We start from the raw sequence: 23469 nt of genomic DNA, 5'->3' as shown, positions 1-23469 counted from the left end.
ATGGCAACATCCCATAAATTTTAGTATACTGTATTTTTTAAGTTTCCTTTTTATGTCTTTGATCTGTGAATTATTTAGTTTCAGAATGTTAGAGAGTTTTCCAGAAATCTGTTACAAATTTCTAATTTAATTCTACTGAGGTCAAGGAACATCTGTTGTGCATATTTGATTTTTGCATATGGTAAAACCACAACATAGATTGGTTTTGTTCTTGTTGAAAATGGAGTTACTTTTTGAAGAAGTGTAACTGAAACATAAAATTTGGATTAAATAAATGCAACTGCTTTTTCTGACTTCTACCCGTACCCTTGGGGACTCTGTTTACTTGTAGATTAGGCCACTTGAAGTTGTCCCACAGTTCACCAGTGCTCTTTCAGTTTTATTTTGGGTTTGTTTGTGTTTCATTTGGATAATCTTTACTGCTATGCTTTTATGATCAGTGAATTTTTCTTGCAAGTTAGTCATATCCAGTATATTTTTAACCTCATATTTTAGTTTTTCTCTCTCACATATGGTTTCTATATTCATATCCAGTATATTTTTAGTCTCATGTTTTATTTTTTATCTCTCAGATATGGTTTCTATATTCCCTAGTCTTTTGAACACGTGGAATATAGTTATAACTGTTTTGATGCCCCTCTGTACTAATTCTCACATTTAATTGAATTCTGGATCATTCTTGATTGGTTGTTTTTTCTTCTCATTGTGTCTCTTGTTTTTCTGCTGATCTGCATATGTGGTAATCTTTGATTGGATCGTCAGACATTGATTTTTTACTTTGTTATGTGCTGGATATTTTTGTGGTCCTATAAATCAAGTTTTGGTCTGGGATGAAGTATTGATTACTTGGAGACAGTATATGTCCGTGTCGTATTTTATGCTTCGTAATGCGGGTTTTGAACAGTGCTCAATCTAAAGGTAATTATCCCCTACTACTAAGGGAATACCTTTCTAGGATTGCCACAGGAATACCTGAGGACCACATCCCTGAGTGTTCTAGTCAATTCCCTGTGAATTATGAGTTCTTCGGTCTGTGAATTATGTTCTTCCCTGTGAATTATGAGTTCTTCAGTCTGTGGGACAGGCACTGTTCTCAGGACTGTTTGAGCACCATACACATTTTCTTTACTGACTAATCCTTTTGGTTGTGTTCTCTCCTACCTCGAGTAGTTTCCTCACATGCATGTGTGTGGTACTCTTGGATTTTGTCTGTGCACAGCTCTCTCCTGTCTGGTACTCTTCTGTATACATTGTTTGCCTTGTTCCTCTTGGGCTCTCAGCTTCATTCCTCAAGTCAGGGAGTCTGGCAGGCTCTGCCTTAGTTCCTCTTCTCACTGCTGTGCCGTGGAAACTTTCCCAAGGGAGTAAGCGGGGGCAATTACAGGACTCCTATCAGTTTTTCATCTCTCAGGGATCCCTGGCCTTCATTGCTTCATGTTGGTGTTTCAAAAACCATTCTTCTATTTTGTCCAGGTTTTTGTTTTGTTTTCAAATGAGAGCATAAATTGGCTTCAGTTGAAACCATCCTGGTTGGAAGCAGAGACTTTTTTTTTTTTTTTTAAATTAGTGCTCTGTTATAAAAGTGTGGTAGCAAGTCTGTATTAGGGATAATTTTTGATGACTTCATGTCAAAAGAGTTGTCACCGATTTTTCAGTGTGTGTGATTGATATATATAACTGTTTTTAATCATTTCCCATTTAAATAGATTCATGTATCTGAATGTATAGAGTCTGAAAGATTATACAGAAATGTTAGGTAATTATTTGTGGTAGGATTTGGGTGATTAATTTTATGTATTTGAACATGTATAATTAATCTAAAAACAGTAAACAATGTTTACAAACCAGTGTAAAGAATTGAAAAGTGCTACTCTGTTAGTTCAGCCTTATTTGAAGCCTAACATGACAGATGTTGGGATAGAAGATACATCTCTAAAATCATCAAATCCTTATCTCTTAATTATCATAGAAATCTTTGTGATGCATCATTGGAGCTAGATGCATGAATCTGTCCTATTCTTCATGATAAAAATGGTATGTCCTAAGGAAGAATTGCACAATGACTTGAATTCTGAAGCATGTGGTGAATTCATGTCCAGTAGAGGCATTGGATAGTAGAGGAAGGTATTGGAATTGCTTCCTGCAGGTGAAGCATTAGTTGTATCTAACAGTTGATTTGTATCATGATGCAGTTGGATTTAAAATATAAAATTACTTTTATTTATGTCATGCAGTCATAAAATAATTTTTAAAATATTTTTAATTGTAAGTAGCAAGGGGAAATTTCCCAAATGCCCAACAAAGCAATGACAGACAAAGCAAAATACAAACAAGCAATTAATAATGGTGATTAATAATCAACCACACTGCCACCTCCAGATTTCACACTCTTCTCTTAAACTGTGGAATTATCTGAGGTTGTTAGCAGAGCTTTTCAAATCTCCATTTACAGTTTGCAATTGAAAAAAGAAGATGATACTTCTCTGACTGAATGTTCATACTGACTGAATTTTTGATGCATTGTTAATATCCTTTGAAATTGTTTCCAGTTCTTTTAAGTGGCGGTATTAGAGACAAGTCTGTTCCATTCTCCACTTAAGTAGTGACTTCTTTCTTTTATCCTCTTGATAGCCTTTATTCTTATGTATCTGTGACCCTTATTCCTGGGTATACTAAAGAAAGAGACTTGAGGACTTGCCATTCACGTTGCCTACAAAAATTGTTCGGCCTCTGTAATGACGACGACAGAATCCAGTAGTGTGCCTTGGAGAAAGAAGAAAAAAAAAAAGATATGGGATGATACCAGGAAAGAGAAGTCTGAGTTTCTTTATTTTGTCTTTTCGTTTTTTTAGAAAAAATTAGTTCGCGCATCGTGTGTGTGTGTGTGTGTGTGTGTGTGTGTGTGTGTGTGTGTGAGAGAGAGAGAGAGAGAGAGAGAGAGAGAGAGAGAGAGAGAAACGTGTGCGTGTGTGAGAGTGAAAGAGAATGTGTATCCGTACTGTAAGTAGATATTGGGACTGTTGCCTATAGATCAAGCAGTTGTAGTATGCTCATTGGCAGTATTTTGAAGGTGGGAAGAGAAAGGCCATCATAATACTGCATAATAACAGATTGGTTATAGTTTACAATGAAGATGCTACTTTTTAAGGATGATCATTTATTACCAGAACTTTTTAGATTGTTCAAAGGCAGAACTTGTTCAAAGGAAGACTGTTAAAGAAAAGGTCAGTGAGATCTGGAACTATATAGCATTTAATATACATGTGAAGCTATAGATACTTAGTAAGATTGATACAGAATACTAGAAGAGTAAATCAAGCCATTTATAATTTCATCTAGTATATCACATGTATAAAATTTTCTAAACGCTGTTGCAAATGATGCTATATTTTTCCCTGGCATTATAGTCTCCTAAGCACTTGTTAAAATTCCAAGTATATTATTAGCATTTGATATTCTGAAATGTTGAACTTCTGACCTTGAGTGACTGATACTCCAGACAGCATTTGCGTGTTATTCATCTCAGTGCTAGACCCAAATTATTTTACTTTTCTAGCCTATATAAGGTAGTAGTACAGCTTACAAATTTTAAAGAATTACTGATCTGTGTGGGGGTTATGATGTCTGATGTAGTTTGATTTGAATCTGTTTTCCTTTGATCCCATATTCTGCACATTTGAAGAATGTAAAATTGCCCATGAGGAACTAGGATGATCTCAGCCTCTTTTCTTTTGTGTCCCAATATATTGAACTCTAGAGTTTTGGTATATATTATGAAATAGGAAAGTTCATAGCTTAAAAATAAAACAGAACACATTGCTGAAGAAATTGTTTTTCCTCTGGTGTTCCTTTAAGTGAAGAACAGAAGCAAGTACTGGAAAAAGATTTGGAAACTTGGATAATTTTTTTTTTTCAGTTTTCTTTGTTCTACTTTGGGTAAAAGCCCACCTGCTTCTAAAATGATAAAGAGTTCAATATTGGGGCGCCTGGGTGGCTGAGTCAGTTAAGCATCCAACTTCAGCTCAGGTCATGATCTCACCGTTCATGAGTTCGAGCCTCGCATTGGGCTCTGTGCTAATGGCTCAGAGCCTGGAGCCTGCTTCGGATTCTGTGTCTCCCTCTCTCTCTGCTCCTCCCCCACTCATGCTGTGTCTCTCTCTCGCTGTCTCTCCTTCAAAAATAAATAAAAACATAAAAAAAAAAAAAAAGTTCAGTATTAGCATGTAGTAGTTGGGTCCAAGCAGTTGCCACTTTACTCAGGCCTGAAAATGTTTGGTTAGAAACAGTATTTTTGTACACTTAAATGTGTAGTGGTTGTTTGAGCTTCACAATTCACAGATGTGTGCCATAATCAGACAATGTTTTAATACAATTTATATTTTAATACTGTTTTGTTAACTTAGAAAAATTAACTGATCTTCAAATTTGGAAACTGAAGATTTGCTCTGTTTTTCTTCTGTGTCTTGGTATATTTTATAGCAAATCAGAAGCCAGTCGATTGATTTTGAAATAGGTAAATATGTCATTTTGAAGTTATGTTGTGTAAACTTTGAGTTGAGTGAAGGATTTTCTACTGTTGTTATTTGGTGACATTGTTGCTTTAAAAATTAGAAAAATTAGTTGCCATGTTGCTGAGTTCAAAAAGGTCTGTATATTTTGCAAAATAATCATCTGCTATTGAATAGTATAATTTAATTTTAGAGTATTAATGTCTACAACATAGTATGAACTGTTGATTTCAGTGACATCTATGAAATATTATAAAAACTCTTCATGGGTTACGTTAAACAAGATGGGTTGTATTAAAGTCTTTTTGTTTTAATTGGATAGTTAGACTATAGCTCTTCAGAAGAGGGTTCCCAAGAGTGAAGTGTTTTCAAAGTAAGAATATATAAAAATGAAATATAAGGTTTTAGTCATAGCCTTACCCTTTAATTCATGGCAAATAAAATTTATCTTTCAGACTGCATATGGCTACATCTTGTTTTTTCATATTACATCTACAAGAGGGGACAAGTACCTTTATGAACCAGTGTATCCCAAGTAAGTTTGTTGTCTTTCATTCTTTTAACAATTGACTTGCATACTTTATATTCATAAAAAAATCCCAGTTTTGCATTGTCTGAAGTGAATAAAATAAAGCCAAGTCAGTATTTTAAAAATAATATGTCAAAAATTGCCAGGTCTCCTCTAACTATCATTACTTGAATAAAGAATTCTGTAACTAAGTAATTAGTTACTTGGGAATCTTGGGTGAATGTACTGTATCTCTTCTTGGACATTCAGGATCACTACTAATATAGTCTAGCATTCTCCAGGCCTTGTTAGGGGGGAGCTAAAACATCAGGAGGGAAAGAAATGAAATGTCAATATAAGTTACTGACACTCCTGTAGTGTTTTATACATGCAGAGAAAAAAAGTGTACCCCAAGCAGGGGTTACCTCTTGGTTAGAACTTGATCTTTAAGCTATGTTGTTGTGTATGTTTTGCATTTTTTTTTCCTTAAAATTTTTGCTTTACTTTTGAAATAAAAGAACATTTTATTGAAAGAACTTTTGAAATAAAAGAACATCCTAATTTTATTTTTTATTAAAAAAAATTTTTTTTTCAACGTTTATTTATTTTTGGGACAGAGAGAGACAGAGCATGAACGGGGAGGGGCAGAGAGAGAGGGAGACACAGAATCGGAAACAGGCTCCAGGCTCCGAGCCATCAGCCCAGAGCCTGATGCGGGGCTCGAACTCACGGACCACGAGATCGTGACCTGGCTGAAGTCGGACGCTTAACCGACTGCGCCACCCAGGCGCCCCAAGAACATCCTAATTTTAAAGCAAAAGATCAAACCATTAAAGCTGGATGAATATATAAGTGAATACTTACCACACTTCTAGATGGTAGGAGATGGCCAGAATTTATTAGGTATATAAGAAATTAGAAAATACATTTTAATATATGAAAGTTTAAATTTCTCAAAATTAACAGGAAAAAAAGAACAGTGTTAAAAGTAACAAACTGGAGGAAGTTTTTTCAGTAAATAGGGCCGAGGCTTTCTATCTTTATATTTTCATAAAATATTATATTTTATGTAATTTTATGTATAAAATATATCTTATATTTTAAGGAGACAAATTGCTAAGAAACCCAAAGATTTCAAAAGATAAATGGGTAAAAGTAATAAGAGGAAATATAACTAACACAAAAGAAACTTGTGTTAATTAGTAGCTCAAACTAAATACTAGTAACTCAAAACATTAAAAACAAATCTTTTAGAAACATACAATTTTAATATGTAAAGATAGTTTTTGGTTTTTTAAAAATTACTGCTCTGCCAGTAGAGGAATAGTAAAATGTGTTCTTAGAAGCTTTTGATAGTAGATCTACACAAAAGTGTGATAATAGAGAATTTCGATATGGAAGTTAACTGTGGTACATTCTTCTCAAATAATATATAATCATTAAATGTAATATTTCAAAACATTTATAAACTTGAGAACCTGATCATATTATGCTGAGTAGAGAAACGAGTCACATAAAATTATACATGTAATGTGACTGCAACTTTGCAAAACAAAACAAAAATTATCTTTAAAAAAGCTAGAGCAATATATGTGTATAGTAATTGCTCCTAAATGGTAGAACTTTAGTGAGTTTTCAGCTTCTTTCAGCTTTTGAATTTTCCAAGATTTTTGATTTACATACAGTATATTCATTATGGTTTAAAAGTGTCAATGTATTTGAAAAATGTATAAACAATGCAAAATTTTATTTAAAAAATTGTGTTATGAAAGTTGTTCAATACTGGTTAAAATTCTTGAGAATACACTTTGGGAAAGGGAAATGTAGGCCATGTAGAATGTAACTCAGATCCCTTTAGCATAGATTTTAAGGAACTATCTATGTTTTCTGATTCCATAAGCCACCTATTTTTGTACGATAGTATTAGTTGAGGTGTAAGTTGACTTTTGGAAATCTTTTGTAAAGTACAGAAATTCTTTAAATGATGGAATTTAATTTGATTTTTTCAATAAAAAATTTTAATGCAAAAACTCGGTATATAAATTGTACTACTGTTTAACGTGTTATGGATATTTTGATAGGATGTATTTAGAAATTTTGAATGCAGTTTTATGGGTAATATAAAACTTTTTCATTCTAAGTGATAATCTTGTGAGCCTTTTGAAGAACTGTTGTAATTAGTGTCTTTAATTTCATTTACTTGTGCATTTTGAACTAGCACATTTAAACCCATTTTCTTGCTTGATGTAGACATGCTCCTATAATTACTTGATTTATACTAGTATAGATGGGCAGGGTAGGGAGATAACATCTGTCGACACAATGAAAAATACCATTTCCATTATTTCAAGTCACTACCACGATTTCATATGTTTACAGTGATTTGGAATAGTGTTTTGAGACTCATTTTTGGTGTTGCAGAGAATTTAAAAAGAGTTGCTTACCTTCTGATTTTAAGACTGTAGAGGACGCCCCTTAACTAAGTAGTAGTTCTGATAGTGCGTGAACTTTGCTGCATTTGACAGTATATAGACTAGAGGACTAAATAAAATACATTGTGTGTTTTAAAAGTGTGGGCTTTCTTCCACTGTCTTGACGATCATGGGTTTCACTCTGTGGCTCGGGAGAGTGTGTCCTGCCCTAGTGGCATGAGGAGTGCATTGCCTTAGTCAAAGGGCGAGGTTTTGGCGTCCTGTAGACCTGGCATTGGGCGTCCACTCCTTCTCTTTTCAGCTGTGTAACTTCTGTCAGATTACTTAATACCTTCCAAACCGGAGTTTCCTCATCTGTACAGTGAGACAACCGTAGTGATCATTTCATAGGATTACATGAGATCATGCGTAATGTGCTCACATAACTGCCTAGTTTGTGGGAAAATTAATAAAGGACAGCTGCTGCTGTTAATACTATTTTTAAATACTTTTTCCTTCACCAAATTTTTACTGTGTTTCTAATATTTTAAGTGATTCCGTCCGAATAAATATATAAAAAGTGATTTAATGTGTAAATCATATTTTATATGTATATGTTAAGTGATTTTTTAGTTTTTTAATATTTGACTTGATAATGTACTTGTTTCCCAGTTTAACTTCTAGTAATTGCTATATAAAATCCAACAAAATATCTTATAGGGAAACAGTTTTGCAGAGCAAATTAGAATCTCCTTGTATATTTTAGTGCCAGGCTACTGTACCCTGGTTAGTTTCTTAGATTTTCTGTAGAACCTATTTATAAAATGGGAATAAGAATATTTGTTTCTTCAGTTTGTTGGGAGGAATATAGGAGTTCATGTTTTTAAAACTTGGAAAGTGATTCATACATGGATTTGAGGAGAGTTTAAAAAAAATGTTTAGTTTTGACAGTGTATCATCATCGCCATCTGTGCCATTGTAAGCTCTGTCAAGACAGTATTCGAAGCACTTTTTCTAACTAATTTAATCCTTGTAACAACCCTGTTGAGGTAGTTAGGTACAATTACCGCAGCACAGAGAGGCTAAGTAACTGACCAGTCGATAGTCACTAGTAAGTGGCATGGCCATGATTCAGACGTAAGTGTTTAGCTTATAGTGTATTACTCTTTTTTTTTTTTTTTTTTTTTTTTAGTTTATTTATTGACACTGTTGGGGGAGGGCAGAGATAAACCCAAGCAGGCTCTGCACTGTCAGTGTGGAGCCCAACGTGGGGCTCGAATCTACAAATGCATGAGATTATGACCTGAGCCAAAAATGAAGTCAGATGCTGGACTGACCAAGCCACCCAGGTGCCCCAATAGTGTATTACTCTTAACGACCAATACTTTACTGCCTCAACCTTATTTATGCCCATCTAGTCATCTGTTAGTTTGGGGTTTATTTGAGGAGTAGGGAGTCAAAAATAGGTCAAAGGATCTGGAGTGGTTTATATGTAATAGTTCTTAAGAATAGAGGCAGTGTAATTGAGGCCAGTAGTTAGTTGTATTCTGTTCGGTTATAGAAACACTGTTATCCCTTGTTTCTCTTCTGTAAATTTTATGAGTTCAGCACATGAGTTTTTCTAGAGTATCTCCGCTTCTCTGTATTGTGTGACAGCATCTTAACCTTAGACTGCATGTCTTTTTCCATTATGCTGCAGCTGAGAAGAGGTCAGATATCCCCATCATCTTTTGTAGTTTCCACCTAGTGTGTCCAGCATCCTTCCTGTCGATGTTGGGAGTCCACTTTCAACAGTGGTGGCATCTTTATCACATGACTCTTTATCCTCAGAGGTCATTTATTTCTTTGATTAATAAGTTTCACCTCTTATATCTTTTGTGCCTTTGTACATTTCATTCTGTATTAAAATGTCCTTTCATGTGAGCTATACAGACCAGTGGATGGACTTGTCCACTAAAGGTCATCTTGGCTTTTTCTTCCGTGTCTTGGAACTGGCACTGAAAGTAATGGAAGAAACTGTGCCAGGGAGAAATCAGAAATAACTTATGTTTCGCTGGAATGAATGTGTTCATTTGTTTATGTTTAAATATGAGTTTAGCGGATCTTAAAGCTGTGAATCATATTTAATTTTATCATAATGAAAATCATTTAAATATGTCATCATAATGTATACTTTGTTGAGAGTAGAGATTTTTTTCTTTTATTCTGTCTTTCCACTCTGTCAACCTTTTTTGTCAGAGACCAGCCTTCCTGAGGACAAAGTTTTATTTAAAAAAAAAAATATATATATATATATTCTAAAATTCAGTAAATTTAATTATATTAAAGATATACAGATTATCTTCACCGGAAAAAACCTCCAAAACAACTATTAAAACTCAACCTCTCGTTTTATTAGATTACAGACTTTTTACCAGCTGACTTAAAGAAGTAGTGTCAGGTGGGAAGCAAGTAGGGAATAGCTCCTTAAAGTTCTCATTTTCTTTCTTTTAAAAAAAATTTTTTTTAAGTTTATTTTTGAGAGCGTGAGCGGGGGAGGGGCAGAGAGAGAGAGGGAGACACAATTCGAAGGGGGCTCCAAGCTGTCAGCACAGAGACCCATGTGGGGCTCGAACTCATGAACTCTGAGCTCAGGACCTGAGCCAGAGTCGGATGCTTAACTGACCGAGCCATCCAGGTGCCCCGAGGTTCGCATTTTCTAATTTAAACATGACCTGCTCTTTCAAAAATCCTATAACATTTTTTTTTAAAATTTTTTTTTCAACGTTTATTTATTTTTGGGACAGAGAGAGACAGAGCATGAACGGGGGAGGGGCAGAGAGAGAGGGAGACACAGAATCGGAAACAGGCTCCAGGCTCTGAGCCATCAGCCCAGAGCCTGACGCGGGGCTCGAACTCACGGACCGTGAGATCGTGACCTGGCTGAAGTCGGACACTTAACCGACTGCGCCACCCAGGCGCCCCAAAAATCCTGTAACACTTAAGGGAAAGAAATTTTACTGAAATTATATCACATTTAGAGGAGAAAAGGCCTGGATTACAGATGTGAAAGTTTCCCCCAACATTTTACTAATAAAATTTTAGTGTTTTCTGGAAAATAAACTTTATCTACTTTTTTCCCTTCAAGTTTTGTAGAATTAGAGTATTCTTTCTAACAGTGTACCTTGTTCTAAGTTAATTTTATAAACTTGAAAAGTATGTTAGTTATCCTAATATTTTTTATTCCCTTTGATCTTCTCAAAATATTACATGTGTCATTTGATTTCAGTATGTATATATTCTGTAAATGTACATATGTATTGAACTTTATATATTTTATGTGTTAGCTTACATCATAACTGCATGAACACTTATAACATTGATGGCGATGTAACTGTGTAAATTCTGGGCACTGAAAACTACTCCCCTATTGGCCACACCTACCTTTAGTCCACTGAAATCCCAATTCCTATGTAATGTCTGTTCATTCGCTATTTTCTTGGTGCGCCTCCCTGACTATGTGTTTTACTTATCAAAACTGTATCACCTCGTTTAGAAGCTCAAGTCAAACATAATATCATATAAAGCTTTTCTCTCAACTCTCCTGTCCTCCCTCATACCCAATAAATAGCTGATCCCTCATGTAGAATCCCATCATGCTTAAAAAAAAAACAACAAAAAACAATGAAGAGTGAAATTGTGAACCTTGTCTGCTTCTTTTTAGTTTCCATTCCCAGTTTACCCTGCAGTTATAGCTTTATATCTCCCGAGTAAATAAATACCTGGGAGTAGAATTGCTGGGTCGTATCACATGTCTGTTGATTTTAGATCAGATGATGGAAACTGTGCAACATTATCGAGTGTCTGAGTTTTCTTTTCCTTAAGGAATGTTGAGATTTTGTGTTTTGAGTGGCTGTTAAATTGTAGATCGCCTTGAACTGTTTGAAGTCTGTTTGTATGATTTTAGGGTGGGTTCAACCTTTACTGTAGGCTAGCTGAGCCCTTCTGAGCTCTCTATTGAATGATCTGGTCCTGAACAAGGTGTATTCTCCCTGGGTGGTCAGAACTGGAATGTCTCCCAGCCCTGTATGAACTTTATAGCTTAAAACCCTGCCAGTTATTCTTTGGCGGGCATTGTGGGGTCTCACCATATATGTACACACAGCTTAGTATTCATGCAGACTCCAGGGGAACCTGGAAGGTTTCTAGAGCTCTTTCTCTGTATCTTCGGTCTCTGATACTCCTCCACAAATGGTCACGTATAGTTTCCTGAACTTTAATCTTTTTTTCCTCAACGTACTGAGAGTGCCAAACTATGTTTGGGTTCTCCTGTCCTACATGGTAGTCTGAAAAGTGACCTCTATCAGAAAACTTTGTTTTTCCTCAGTCAGGATCACAGTCCTGTGCTGCCCATTCACAAGTGTCTGACTATAGTTGTTGCATAAATTTTGGCCAGGGTTTTGTTGTTTCTGGAGGGCTACTTTGGTACTAGTTACTCTATTGGTATAATAGTAAACTGGCCGCCTGTGTGCCCATCAGTCAGCTTGAACAGTTTTCCATCTTTTTTCACTGGAGTGTGTTTTAGCACATCCAAGATAATCATTATTTCCCCCAGAAATACTTTCATTGTTGATACTCTAGTAAACAATTGTGTTGACTACAAATGATCAAATACGAGGCATGGAGTTTGAGGAAAGAAACCTTTCTGAGCCTTTCTGTAACTAATCGGAGAACCAGAGCCTCTTGGTGCCAGAATTCACCACCTAGAATTGCCAGAAGTCCCTAGATTAAGCCTAGCACGTTCCAGAATCATTTTAAGATTCAAAAAATCTGAGTTGCTAAGGAAGTAGGTCTTATAAGTTCTCATCACAAAGTGATGGTTGTTAACTAATGTTGTGGTAATCATTTTATTTTATATATATATATATGTATATATATATATATATAAAATCATGTTTTATCTCTTAATATCATAGTGTTCTATGCCAGTTATACCTTAGTAAAATCAGAGGGAGAAAGATTTGAAAATCTGGAATGAGATCTTCATTATCATTCTCAAACATTTATTATATGCCTCCTATTTGTATAGGGTGCTAAGGAGGGATAAGCTGCTCATGAAGAGAGAACTGTTTAAAGGCAACGGTGATAAAAAGCAGATGCCAAGTGAACGAATGATTCCCCAAAGTGGTACTAGCAGCTAGGGGAATGTGCTAGGTTGTCAGGGGAAGTTTTGCTTGCAGACTCGAGCTATACTTGTGAGGAAAGCACAGACTTAGGTTAGTTACCTTGACAGGAGAAATCCTGCATGATCAGCTGTACTCCTGAAGTTCCTGTCCATCCTCTCCACCTCCCAGATCCATTCGGTTATCTACCACATTAGTATTTTCTTCAGCTGGCCTTGAATGTATTTGAGATCTCCTACACAGCAGAGGCTGTTGCAATAAATGCCTGCTGAATTTAATTGTGTGGTGACAGTTTTCTGTGTCACCTTGTTTAGCCCTCCAAAGCACAGTTGACATAAATTAGAGGCATTTTTTTTTCTTTGAAGACATCCTTTGTAATTTTTATGACCTGTTTCTGAGTACTGTAGTTTGAGTTTTGATTTTTGTCAGTTTGATGGGAGTCTGCTTCCTCAAGGCTGTGGGAAGTTTGATTAATAGTTGACCTACCCTATGTAAGTTTTATTGCCCCGTGGGGGCTGCTTGTTGACAAGAATGCCTTACATTCATTAGAATGGAGAGCTGAGAAACTGTACTTTTAATTAATGAAAAATATATTAGTAAAACAAAACTCTGGAATGGGCTTGATTTCATTTTTCCTACTTTTTTTAATGATACTGGACTTGATGTTACTACTTGAGGTAAAGATACAGCAGTTTAGAGATGTAGAGAAGAGAATCCATTTTAAATTAGAGATACCTGGGTTGTATCTAGTCTCTCCTTTTCACAGTCACTTTGGAAAAGCTGCTTTTCAAGTCCCTTTTTATGCTTTTGTGTGTATAAAATGAGAAAAACAAGTTAGCGTGTTCTTAGTAAGTTGCAGTTGTTATTGTTATCTCGGCTGCCTTCTGAATTATTAAACATAATCTGCCTCTACTGTATATTATGTCCAGAGAAGTAGGGGATTTAAGTTTACTAAATATGTGGATTCTCTTGTAATCTGTTTTATTTCTCCAAATCCAGTAGTAATGTCCCCACCTTAACTTCTGATTTTAGTAATAAGTCATCTTTTTTTCTTAGTTTTTTCAACTTTATTAGTTTCTGAAGAACTGATTTGCTTTCATTGATTTTTTTTTTCTCTGTTCTCTATTTTGTTCATATCCAGTCTTTATTATCTCCTTCTTTCTGTTGGTTTTGAGTTTAGTTTGCTCCTTTTTCTAGTTTCTTAAGGTGTAAAATTAGGTTATAGATTTGAGATCTTTTTTCCTCTTCAGTGTAAGCATTTTAGCTGTAAATCTTCCTATAAGCACTGCATTTGCTTTATCCCATGATGTTGTGTCTTCATTTTCATCAGTCTCAAAGTATTTTCTAATTTCCCTTTGGGTTTTCTCTGACCTGTTGGTTAAGCGATGTTTAATTTCCACATTTGTGAATTTTCTAGTTTGCCTTTTATGATTGATGTCTACTTTTACTAAATTGTAGTGAGATAAGATACTTTGTATCATTTCAGTCTTTTGAAATTTACGGAGATATTTTTCTGTCCAGATAGATGTTCTGTCCTGGAGAATGTTCCTGTGCATTTGTGAAAGAACATGTATTGTGCTGCTGCTGGGTGGAGTATTCGTATTTATTTTAGGTCTAAGTGGTGTATAGTGTTTAGATTCTTTCTTTCCCTTCTGAACTTCTGTCTGGTTCTCTCGATGACGGAAGTAGAATATTGAAATTCCCAGCTGCTGTTATGATAGAATTGTTTCTCCCTTCAGTTTGGCCAGTATTTGCTTCATATATTTGTGGTGTATCTGTTTGTAATTGTGGTACTCTTCTGGCTGAATTGACCCTTTTATTACATGTACAGATCTTCCTTGACGTAAATGGGATTTTACCCCAGTGAATCCATTGCAAATTGAAAATATTAAGTTGGAAATGCATTTAGTTTACTAAACATCAAAGTTTAGCTCATCCTACCTTAAATGTGCTCAGAACACTTACATTAGCCTACAGTTGGGTAAAATCATGTAACAGAGAGCATATTTTATAATAAAGTGTCGAATAGCTCATGTAATTTATCGAATATTGTACTGAAAGTGAAAAGCAGAATGGTTGTACAGGTACAGGATATTTTTTTTTTTTAAGTTTATTTATTTTGAGAGAGAGAGAGAGAGAGAGAGAGAGCACAAGTGGAAAGGAACAGAGAGAGAGGGAAGGAGAGAATCCCAAGCAGGCTGCTTACTCAGGCAGGAATTGATCTCCCAGCTGCAAGATTATGACCTGAGCCAAAATCCAGAGTCTGTTGCTTAACTGACTGAGCCACCCAGGTTCCCCAGGTACAGAATTTTTGTAAGTGTATCAGTTGTTTACCCTTGGGATCTCCTGGCTGATTGGGAGCTGTGCTTCCTGCCTCTGTCCAACATCACAAGATTATCATACTGTATCTCTAGCCTGGAGAAAGATCAGATTTGAAGTAAGATTTCTACTGAATGCGTAGCACTTTCACATCATTGTAAAGTTGGAAAAATGTAAGTCAAGTCATTTTAAGTTGAGGATTGTCTGTAATGTCCTTTGTCTTCTTATTAACACCTTGCTGTGTTTAATTGCTGTTTGTATGGAAGATCTCTTTCCATCCTTTCAGGGTCTTTGGATCTAAAGTAAGTCTCTTATAGAAAACTTTGATTTGAAATGGAATCATATTTTTAAAAAATCCATTCTGACAGTGTTTGCCTTTAATTGGAGTGTTTAATTGAGTGATATTTAAAGTGATTACTGATAAAGAAGGACTTCTGCCATTTTGCTGTTAGTTTTCTGTGTGTCATATCTTTTTGTCCCTCAGTTCTTCCATTAACACCTTCTTTTGTGTTTGATTTTTTGTGATGTACCATTCTGATTCCTTTCTCATTTCATTTTCTGTGTGTTATTTTCTTAGTGGTTGCCTTGAGGAGTGCATTTAACATCTTATACTCACAACAACCTGAATGCATTAAAAAACAATTGAGCTTCAATAGTATATAAAAAGTATGTTCCTGTACATATCTGTCCCTCCCTTTTTATGTTCTTATTGTGACACATTACATCTTCATACATTGTGTGCCCAACATATAGCTTTATAATTACTATTTTAGGCATTAGTCTTTTAAATCACACAGGTAAAAAGGTGGATTTTTGAACCAAAAATATAGCACTGCTGGCTTTATATTTACTTGTGTAGCTACCTTTATCATTTTTCTTTTATTTCTTTGTAAGACTGGATTATTCTCTATTGTCTTTCTGTTTCTTCACAAAGGACTCCTTTTAGGGGTTCTGGTAGTTAAGGTCTACTTGCAACAAATTCTCTCAACTTTCATTGGTTTGGAAATCTCTTAATTTCTCCTTTATTTTTGAAGGATAATTTTTCTGGGTATAGAATTCTTGGTTGACATTTTTTCTTTCGGCACTTGAGATATGTCATCCCACTGCCTCTGGCCTCCATGGTTTTTGATGAGAAATTGGCTGCTAATCTTACTGAGGATCCCTTGTTGTATATGATGTGTCACTTTTCCTGCAGCTCTCAAGACTCTTTGTCTTTTGGTAGTTTGAATATAATGTATCATGGTATGGATCTTTTAAAATTCTATTTGGAATTTTCTGACCTTAAGTGGATGGTTAGATTTATGTCTTTATCAGATTAGGGACATTTTCAACCGTTATTTGTTATTTTTTCTACTTCCTTCTCTTGCCTTGCCTTTGGGACTCTCACTGTACATGTTGTTATGCATGGTAGTGTTCCACAAGTCTCTTAAACTGTGCTCCGTTTTCTTTGTTCTTTTTTCTTTCTCCTTCTTAGACTATACATTTAATAAAGTCACATATGAACAATGATCATAGACTATTAATTTGCTGAGTTTTAGTGGACCACAGTCTATTAGTTATTTGATGTAGTATACTCTATGCATTGACATAAGCCATGTCCCTGTGGTAGAGGATAAAATAGCATTGCGTACCAATTTTGGCACTTAAAGTGTCTGCCTAGAAGTGCACGACTAACTCCCCCTTGTGGTTTACAGGCCAAAGTCAATCACATGACCATACCTAATTTTAAGTGCCCAGGAACGAAGAATATAATATTTCTCAGTAGCTTGAATGCCAACCAGGAATGTGTACAATGCAGTTGTACCTGTCTCTGACAAGCCTCTATTACTAAGCAGAGATGACAATTCTCAGTATGCTTTTATTATCTCCTTTTAAAAAAGGCTATGATAAAGCTGTCTGAAAAGACATTTCTGCTGCCACTGTCCCAAGTCCTTCCTTGTGTCCTTTTCTTTTTTAATTTTTTTACTGTTTATTTATTTTTGAGAGAGAGGCAGAGTGCAAATAGGGGAGGGGCAGAGAGAGAGGGAGACACAGAATCTGAAGCAGGCTCCAAGCTGTCAGCACAGAGCCTTACGTGGGACTCGAACCCACAAAGCACGAGATCATGACCTGAGCCGAAGTCAGACGCTTAACTGATTGAGCCACCAGACGCCCCATTCCTTGTGTACTCTTACTGACAGTCTCCTAATTAATCTACAGATTCCACTCCCTCTCCCCACTCCATCCCCAGTCCATTCTTTAACATCCATTCTCATATTTTTTTCTGCAAAGGTTATTGTTAGTCTCCTTAATTCTCTAGTAGTTGTCAGTGTCCTAGGATCTGGAATTGAAGCTACAGGCTCACTCCTTTACTTACCAGCTCTGTGACCATGAGCAAAAGCTTTAGTTTCTTTTCTGGGAAAAGGGGAAAAATGATGCCTGTCTCAAAGGATTATTAACATGTGGCATTTGAGATAATGTGTGCAGAACACTTTGTACACTCATGCATAGAAAATGCTCGATTTATTGCTATTTTTCCTGACATTCAGTGCTCTAGATCATCTAGTTTTATTGTTCCAGCTTCATCTTCTATGATTCCCTTCCAAAAGTCTGATACTGCACACTCAAATTATTGTTGAACTACAAGTAATAATATTTTTTTATCAGAAATTTAGTTTTTTTTATTAATATAATTTTTAACACTTTTTACTTAATTTTGAAGAACACATAGAAACTTCTGTGTGAAATATATCTCTAATTTTATAATGGGAGTCATTGAAGACTCAGGATTTACTTAAATTTGCTTTAAAGTTCTTATAATACTTCATCTCTCTAATAAATGAGAGTATTTGCATAAAGGAAAAGAGAGGGCTTCCAATTTGAAGATGGTAGTAAGGTTTTTTTCAACCTTTCTTTTGCAAATAACCAACAAAATAACAAGTTGAAGTGCAGTTTTTATCTTTAATGAAAGTTAGAGGCATCTTTAACCCTTGAGCTAATGATTGGATGAGAAAGAAATGACTAAGGAAGAATATGAAACCCAAGAGCCCAAGGTTAGTTACATAATACTGATAAGAAGCAGCTTGTTTGAGTCCCATAAATACAGAGAACAAACTAATGGTTACCAAATGGGGGTGCTGTTGAGGGGATAGGCAAAATGGGGGAAGGGGAGTGGCAGGAACAGGCTTCCAGTTATGGAATGAGTAAGTCACAGAGATAAAACTTAGAGCCTGGAATATAGTAAGTGGCATTGTGATAGCATCGTATGGTGACAGATGGTAGCCACACTTGGGGTGTGCATAGCATAATATATAGACTTATTGAATCACTCTTGTACACCTGAAACTAATGAAACATTGTGTATCAACTAAACTTCAATTAAAAAAAAAAAGAAGAAAAAAGAAGAAGAAAAAGAAAAACAACTTGTTTGATCTTCAAAACCGTGGAAAGACCCAGGAATTAGATGTAGTAGTACCATAGAATATAGGAGTGAACCAGGGGCCATGAACAGGGGGGTTGTTTTAAAAAATTGAATAAGGAGTGAGGAATTTTATGTTTCCGCATCACAAGTGACGGGAAGTATATTGTCTGATAAGCCAGAGGGATTCCAGACACAGAGTAGGGCAAGGGTGAGCTGCTAAACTAAAGATGGGGATTAAATGAAAGTTGTCACACTGAACATTAGGATGGTGAGCCTTTGTCCCCTGCTTGGCTTTAGACTTCGAGCTTCTATGCTTGATACCCCAGGCGGCTTTGAGGGATCCTTCCTGGGAAAATTAAATCACTCCAGAAAGATGACCGAAAAGGCCCTGATATTTGAAGATCTCAACAAAAATGCCAGCTGGCCTCTACCAGTTGAAAAGCCCAACTTGAACACACAGAGCTTGTAATTAGAGCTTGTAATTTTTCTTGTTTACCTGTTGAACACATAATGGACACACCTAGGAATTGTTAGGCATCTTAGAGCTTCCAGTGTAAAAGAGAGAGACACAACAGAAAAAAGGAAACTAAAAGGAAATAGACAATAGGGAACAAAAACGCTTTGAGGAAATGAAAATTCGCAACCTCAGACAGGTGTAATCTAATTAAAAGAAGAAAACTGGTGTGCAAGAAAAAAGGGGAGGTGGGTGACAGTGTTTCTGGGATGAAATTTCAAACGCAGAAATTTCAAATTCAGTGAAGCATTGGAAGAAACGGTTGAGGAGCTCTCCAGGTGAGAGGGGAAGAAAGGAGAATTAGAGGTTCATATGAGGTCCAGTATCTAATCTTGTAGGAGCTCCAGAAAGAGAAGACAGAAGTGGAGAATCTTATTAGTATGTTAAGGAAACAAAACATGTAAATTTCCCAGACCTAAACTAAAGACTGTTTGTTAGTAGTTTGTTTGGTGCAAACAATGATAAGTCCACATACTTGTTAAAAAAGTTCACTGTTCTCAAATTTTATAACTCCCTGGAAATCAAAGGAAGGACACTCCTCAGAACTTCCTGATGGGGAAAAACAGATCAAAAATAGTCTTTGAATAAGAATGTCATTGAACTTGACAACCACACGTTAGAGTCTAAAAAACATTGGCAGAAAGCCTTTAAAATGCTGAAAGAAATAAATCCATTTGAGCTCTTGTTAAGGAATTTGTCACTATAACAGTCTAATGGTAAACTCTGAACCCATCTCCCACATTCACAAGTTATCAATATCTCTCAGGTTATCATACTTATGTATGCTTTGAGTATTTTGGAGCATATTTCAGATACTGTATCATTTCAACCTCAAATAGTTTTATCAGCAACAAGTAGACATTTTAAAGAAACAAAGCTGTAATACTATTATATCTAACAAAATTAGTAATTTATTAATATCAGTCTCCATTTTAATGCAGAGCTGTCTTTTTAGGAATTTGTTCAAACCAGGATCTATTGCATTTGGTGGATATGTGTTAAGTTTGTACTTTTTACCTGCCTGCTGGTGTACGCACTTATTAATTTTGTTCCCTGCATCTGTTATTTTGATAGGGATCACAAAATTGTGCTTAAAAAAATTTTTTTTAATGTTTATTTATATTTGAGAGAGAGAGTGCACAAGCGTGGGAGCGACAGAGAGAGGGGGAGACACTGAATCTGAAGCAGGCTCCAGGCTCTGAGCTGTCAGCACAGAGCCCGGTGTGGGGCTAGAATCATGATCCATGAGATCATGACCTGAGCTGAAGTCGGACGCTTAACCAACTGAGCCACCCAGACACCCCCAAAATTGTGATTTTTAAAAAACTCTACCATTTGTGCTGCATTCTGTAGCTGTCATTATATAAAGAAAAACTTTATTTCATTATCTATTTGATGTTTACCCTGAAATATAGTCTACAAGAAGAAAGAATAGATGGTTGATTCTTTCCCTTTTCTTACAGTAACCAGTTGTGTCCTAAGAACTTCCAGACACAACCACCTAATGAGTGCTTTTAGTATTGTTGTAAATGCAGGGGTTTTTACATTTTTGAGTTTTAACCAATTGCAGTCATTCTTTTTGATCAGATTGTCACATCGTTAGCCTGTCAGAGAGCCCATAAAAATGGTGTTATTTAAATGGCATCCTTGCTTGTCAGATCCAAGGTTCATCTTAGTAATTCTTTGCCCCTGTCTTGGAGTAAGTCAACTCTCCAAAGACCTTTGACTTCTTTCTGTGTAAAATAATATTTTGAAGACTGACTTGATGCTGATTGTTATTGGTTATACTTGCTTTTAGGACTTTTTAGTGCACAGAGATAAAAAGTAAATTTTAGAAAGAACAAAAGATACTGTGAGTTAATACTGATATCCTTAATTCAAATTAAAGATTAAGATAGAAGTTAAAAGTTTTTAAAAGCTTTAAAATTTTTTAAAGTTTTAAGTAATTTATTTATTTTTTTTTTAAATTTTTTTTTTCAACGTTTATTTATTTTGGGGACAGAGAGAGACAGAGCATGAACGGGGGAGGGGCAGAGAGAGAGGGAGACACAGAATCGGAAACAGGCTACAGGCTCTGAGCCATCAGCCCAGAGCCTGACGCGGGGCTCGAACTCACGGACCGCGAGATCGTGACCTGGCTGAAGTCGGATGCTTAACCGACTGCGCCACCCAGGCGCCCCTTGATTTATCCTTTTGTATACAGAGTGACTCCAAAATAATAACCACTATTATTATAACAGTATTATTACTGAATACAATTTGATTTTTGTCTGTAGGAAGTTTCCCATTAAGGATGCACAAACTACTGTGTTTCAAAGTTACTTGAAATAATTCTTATTTGTGCTGCTAGCTTGGTGTACAGTTAGGTTCGTTTCTTTTCTGTTGTTAGAGATTGGTTATTGTTGATTTTAATTTTAATTTCGTTTATTACATAAAATATTTTCATGTCCCAAAGTTTAAAAAAATGTGGCATTCTTTACCCTGTATTCTGTCTTCCCCCGTAGATAACCATTTTCATTTTACTTTTGGCTCTTCTTTCATTTTTAAATTTAGCACATGTGTATGAACGTTTGTTATTTCCTTCCCTGTCGTATGAATGTAGCAGATTATATACATTGTTGTGCACCTTGATTTTTCTCACTTAACAACAGACCCCGGAGATCGTTCCAAGGAGTCTAGAGAGGTCTTCCACCTTTCCTTTTTTTGGGGGGGTGGGGTGGGGGGCTGCATAATACTTTATTCTTGTGATACGTATTTTGATTGTAACAGTCTTTTGATGTAATAAATTGCTTTGCATGTGCGTCATCTTGTGTTGCGATATGCAGCCTAAAAATTTCTACCCAAATACCCATTCAAGTGTCAAAGACATATTGGACTTGAGAATTGCTCAGTTCCTCCACATAACACCTTTCCAGGAACCCACAAGAATATGTAACCCCAGTAAGAGTAATAAAAAAAAAATAAAGGCTCATAGGAAAGAAGCAAAGAAGTCATCAGGATGATGACAAAGGAAATTATCAGGATGATACTTTGCAATAGACTTAGTCACTAGGGCATTGGGCACCAGGAGAGATGTGGGGCGGGGGAGGAAATAATAGGTTATTGTGACAGGTTTGACCACATAGAAGACTATATTGAGGGTTGTTTTTGTCAAAGCTGTTAAGGAGTCTGAGAAAACTTAGGTATAAGTTTAAAGAAAACCAAGTAAATGAAAGTATGCAGTAAAGTTCACGTCAGGAAAATTAACAAGCTATTTAAGTTAATACTTACATAGAACTGAATACTTCTTGACCCAGAAGTAAAAATTATTTAATCATCGTAATGAAAACATTTTTGTGTACTTAGGAGGATGGGGAAAAATGGAGAATAAGAATGGGAAGTTAGTAGATAATATCTAAATAATGCTGAAGCAGCGTGAATGTATTGTGGGAAAACATCCAGGTAATTAGAAGAAGGTAATAGCTAAAAACTGAAGCTGGTTGTGTCCTCACAAAAAAACAAAAACAAAAACAAACTTGTTTTTTCCCCTTTGTCATAAGCTTTCTAGCACTATTGGTTTAAATGGTGTGTATGTAGTACTTTGAAAAATAACTTTAAAACTAGACATATGTGGAGAATGTCTCAGGAGATGCATTATAGTGTGTGTGTGTGTGTGTGTGTGTGTGTGTGTGTGTGTGTGTGTGTGTGTGAGAGAGAGAGAGAGAGAGAGAGAGAGAGAGAGAGAGAGAGAGAGAGAGAGATTAGCAGTCCAGATAGGAGTTCTGTAAACTAATAATTCATGGTGTCTTTCTTAGTAGCTGTCACAGCAAGCATGTTAATTAAATCTGAACCTGTGTGGTGTAACATTAACCAGTTTAGCCATTCAGACGTACACAAGGAGTCAGATATTCCAGGTCATGGCAGTCACAGACCAGGGTAAAGTACCGCCAAGCTTCTATACGGAAAATAACTTAAAACCAGAAAGCAGAAAAAGTATCAATTTTCACCAAGCCAGGAACCTTAAAAGCTGTTGAATGTTAGACTGTTTACACATAATTTTAATAGTGTAGGTGACTGAAGGGGGAGAAATGGCAGGCTCATTGTTGCCAAGGGTAAGTAATAGCTGGTAGCAAGAGAAGAGACAGCTATTAAATCCCAGCAGAGGAATTGAGAAAGAATGGTCCCATGCATGCAGAGATAAAGATCCCGGAACTATCGTGTGGTCCTTTTGCGGGGTCGTGTGTGGCGGCTCAATTATGTTGCCATTGATCTAGTCACCTCTCGTGTAGCAGGGAGCTACCAGGTGTAGCCATTTTGCCATTTATTACCAAGTTTTATGTGAAACATTTCCTGTCGCATCCCTGAATTGACCTTAATTCTGATACATAACCCAAGGGATAGAGGAACGAGGATATTGTGTGGCATAAGGTAAGATGAGGTGACGATTTGGATCCCTTTGGACATGCAGTAGGTAGAAACGTTGTGTATCTCCCAAAGTCGCCCACCTCGGAAAGGGCCATCAGTCATTTAAAAATGTCTGTTGGTTCTCTTGAGAATTTGCTTTGTTTTTTTCCTTAAGATTCTTTGCTCTTCTCCCCAACACTAGTTACATTGGTTAAACCCCTTTGTCTAACTGCTTACTCTGCTACAATGGAATTGAAGTCCATT

At 36.0% G+C, this 23469-nt stretch overlaps 1 protein-coding gene across 6 annotated transcripts in view; it reads left to right on the top strand.

Moving 5' to 3' along the window:
• Positions 1-23469, top strand: part of RIC1 (RIC1 homolog, RAB6A GEF complex partner 1) — a 147353-nt gene that overhangs the window by 66289 nt on the left and 57595 nt on the right. For 5 of the 6 annotated variants that reach the window (XM_045043061.1, XM_023243272.2, XM_023243271.2 and 2 more), the window contains one exon: positions 4964-5043. The exons of the other annotated variant lie outside the window; for it this stretch is intronic. In XM_045043061.1, coding sequence (XP_044898996.1) covers positions 4964-5043 — 80 coding nt within the window. The remainder of the gene's footprint in view (positions 1-4963; positions 5044-23469) is intronic. 6 annotated transcript variants of the gene reach the window in all.

Source organism: Felis catus, chromosome D4 (genome assembly GCF_018350175.1).
Source record: "Felis catus isolate Fca126 chromosome D4, F.catus_Fca126_mat1.0, whole genome shotgun sequence".
In the NCBI taxonomy this organism is placed as follows: Eukaryota; Metazoa; Chordata; class Mammalia; order Carnivora; family Felidae; genus Felis; species Felis catus.
This window is presented reverse-complemented; position numbering and strand designations above follow the sequence as displayed.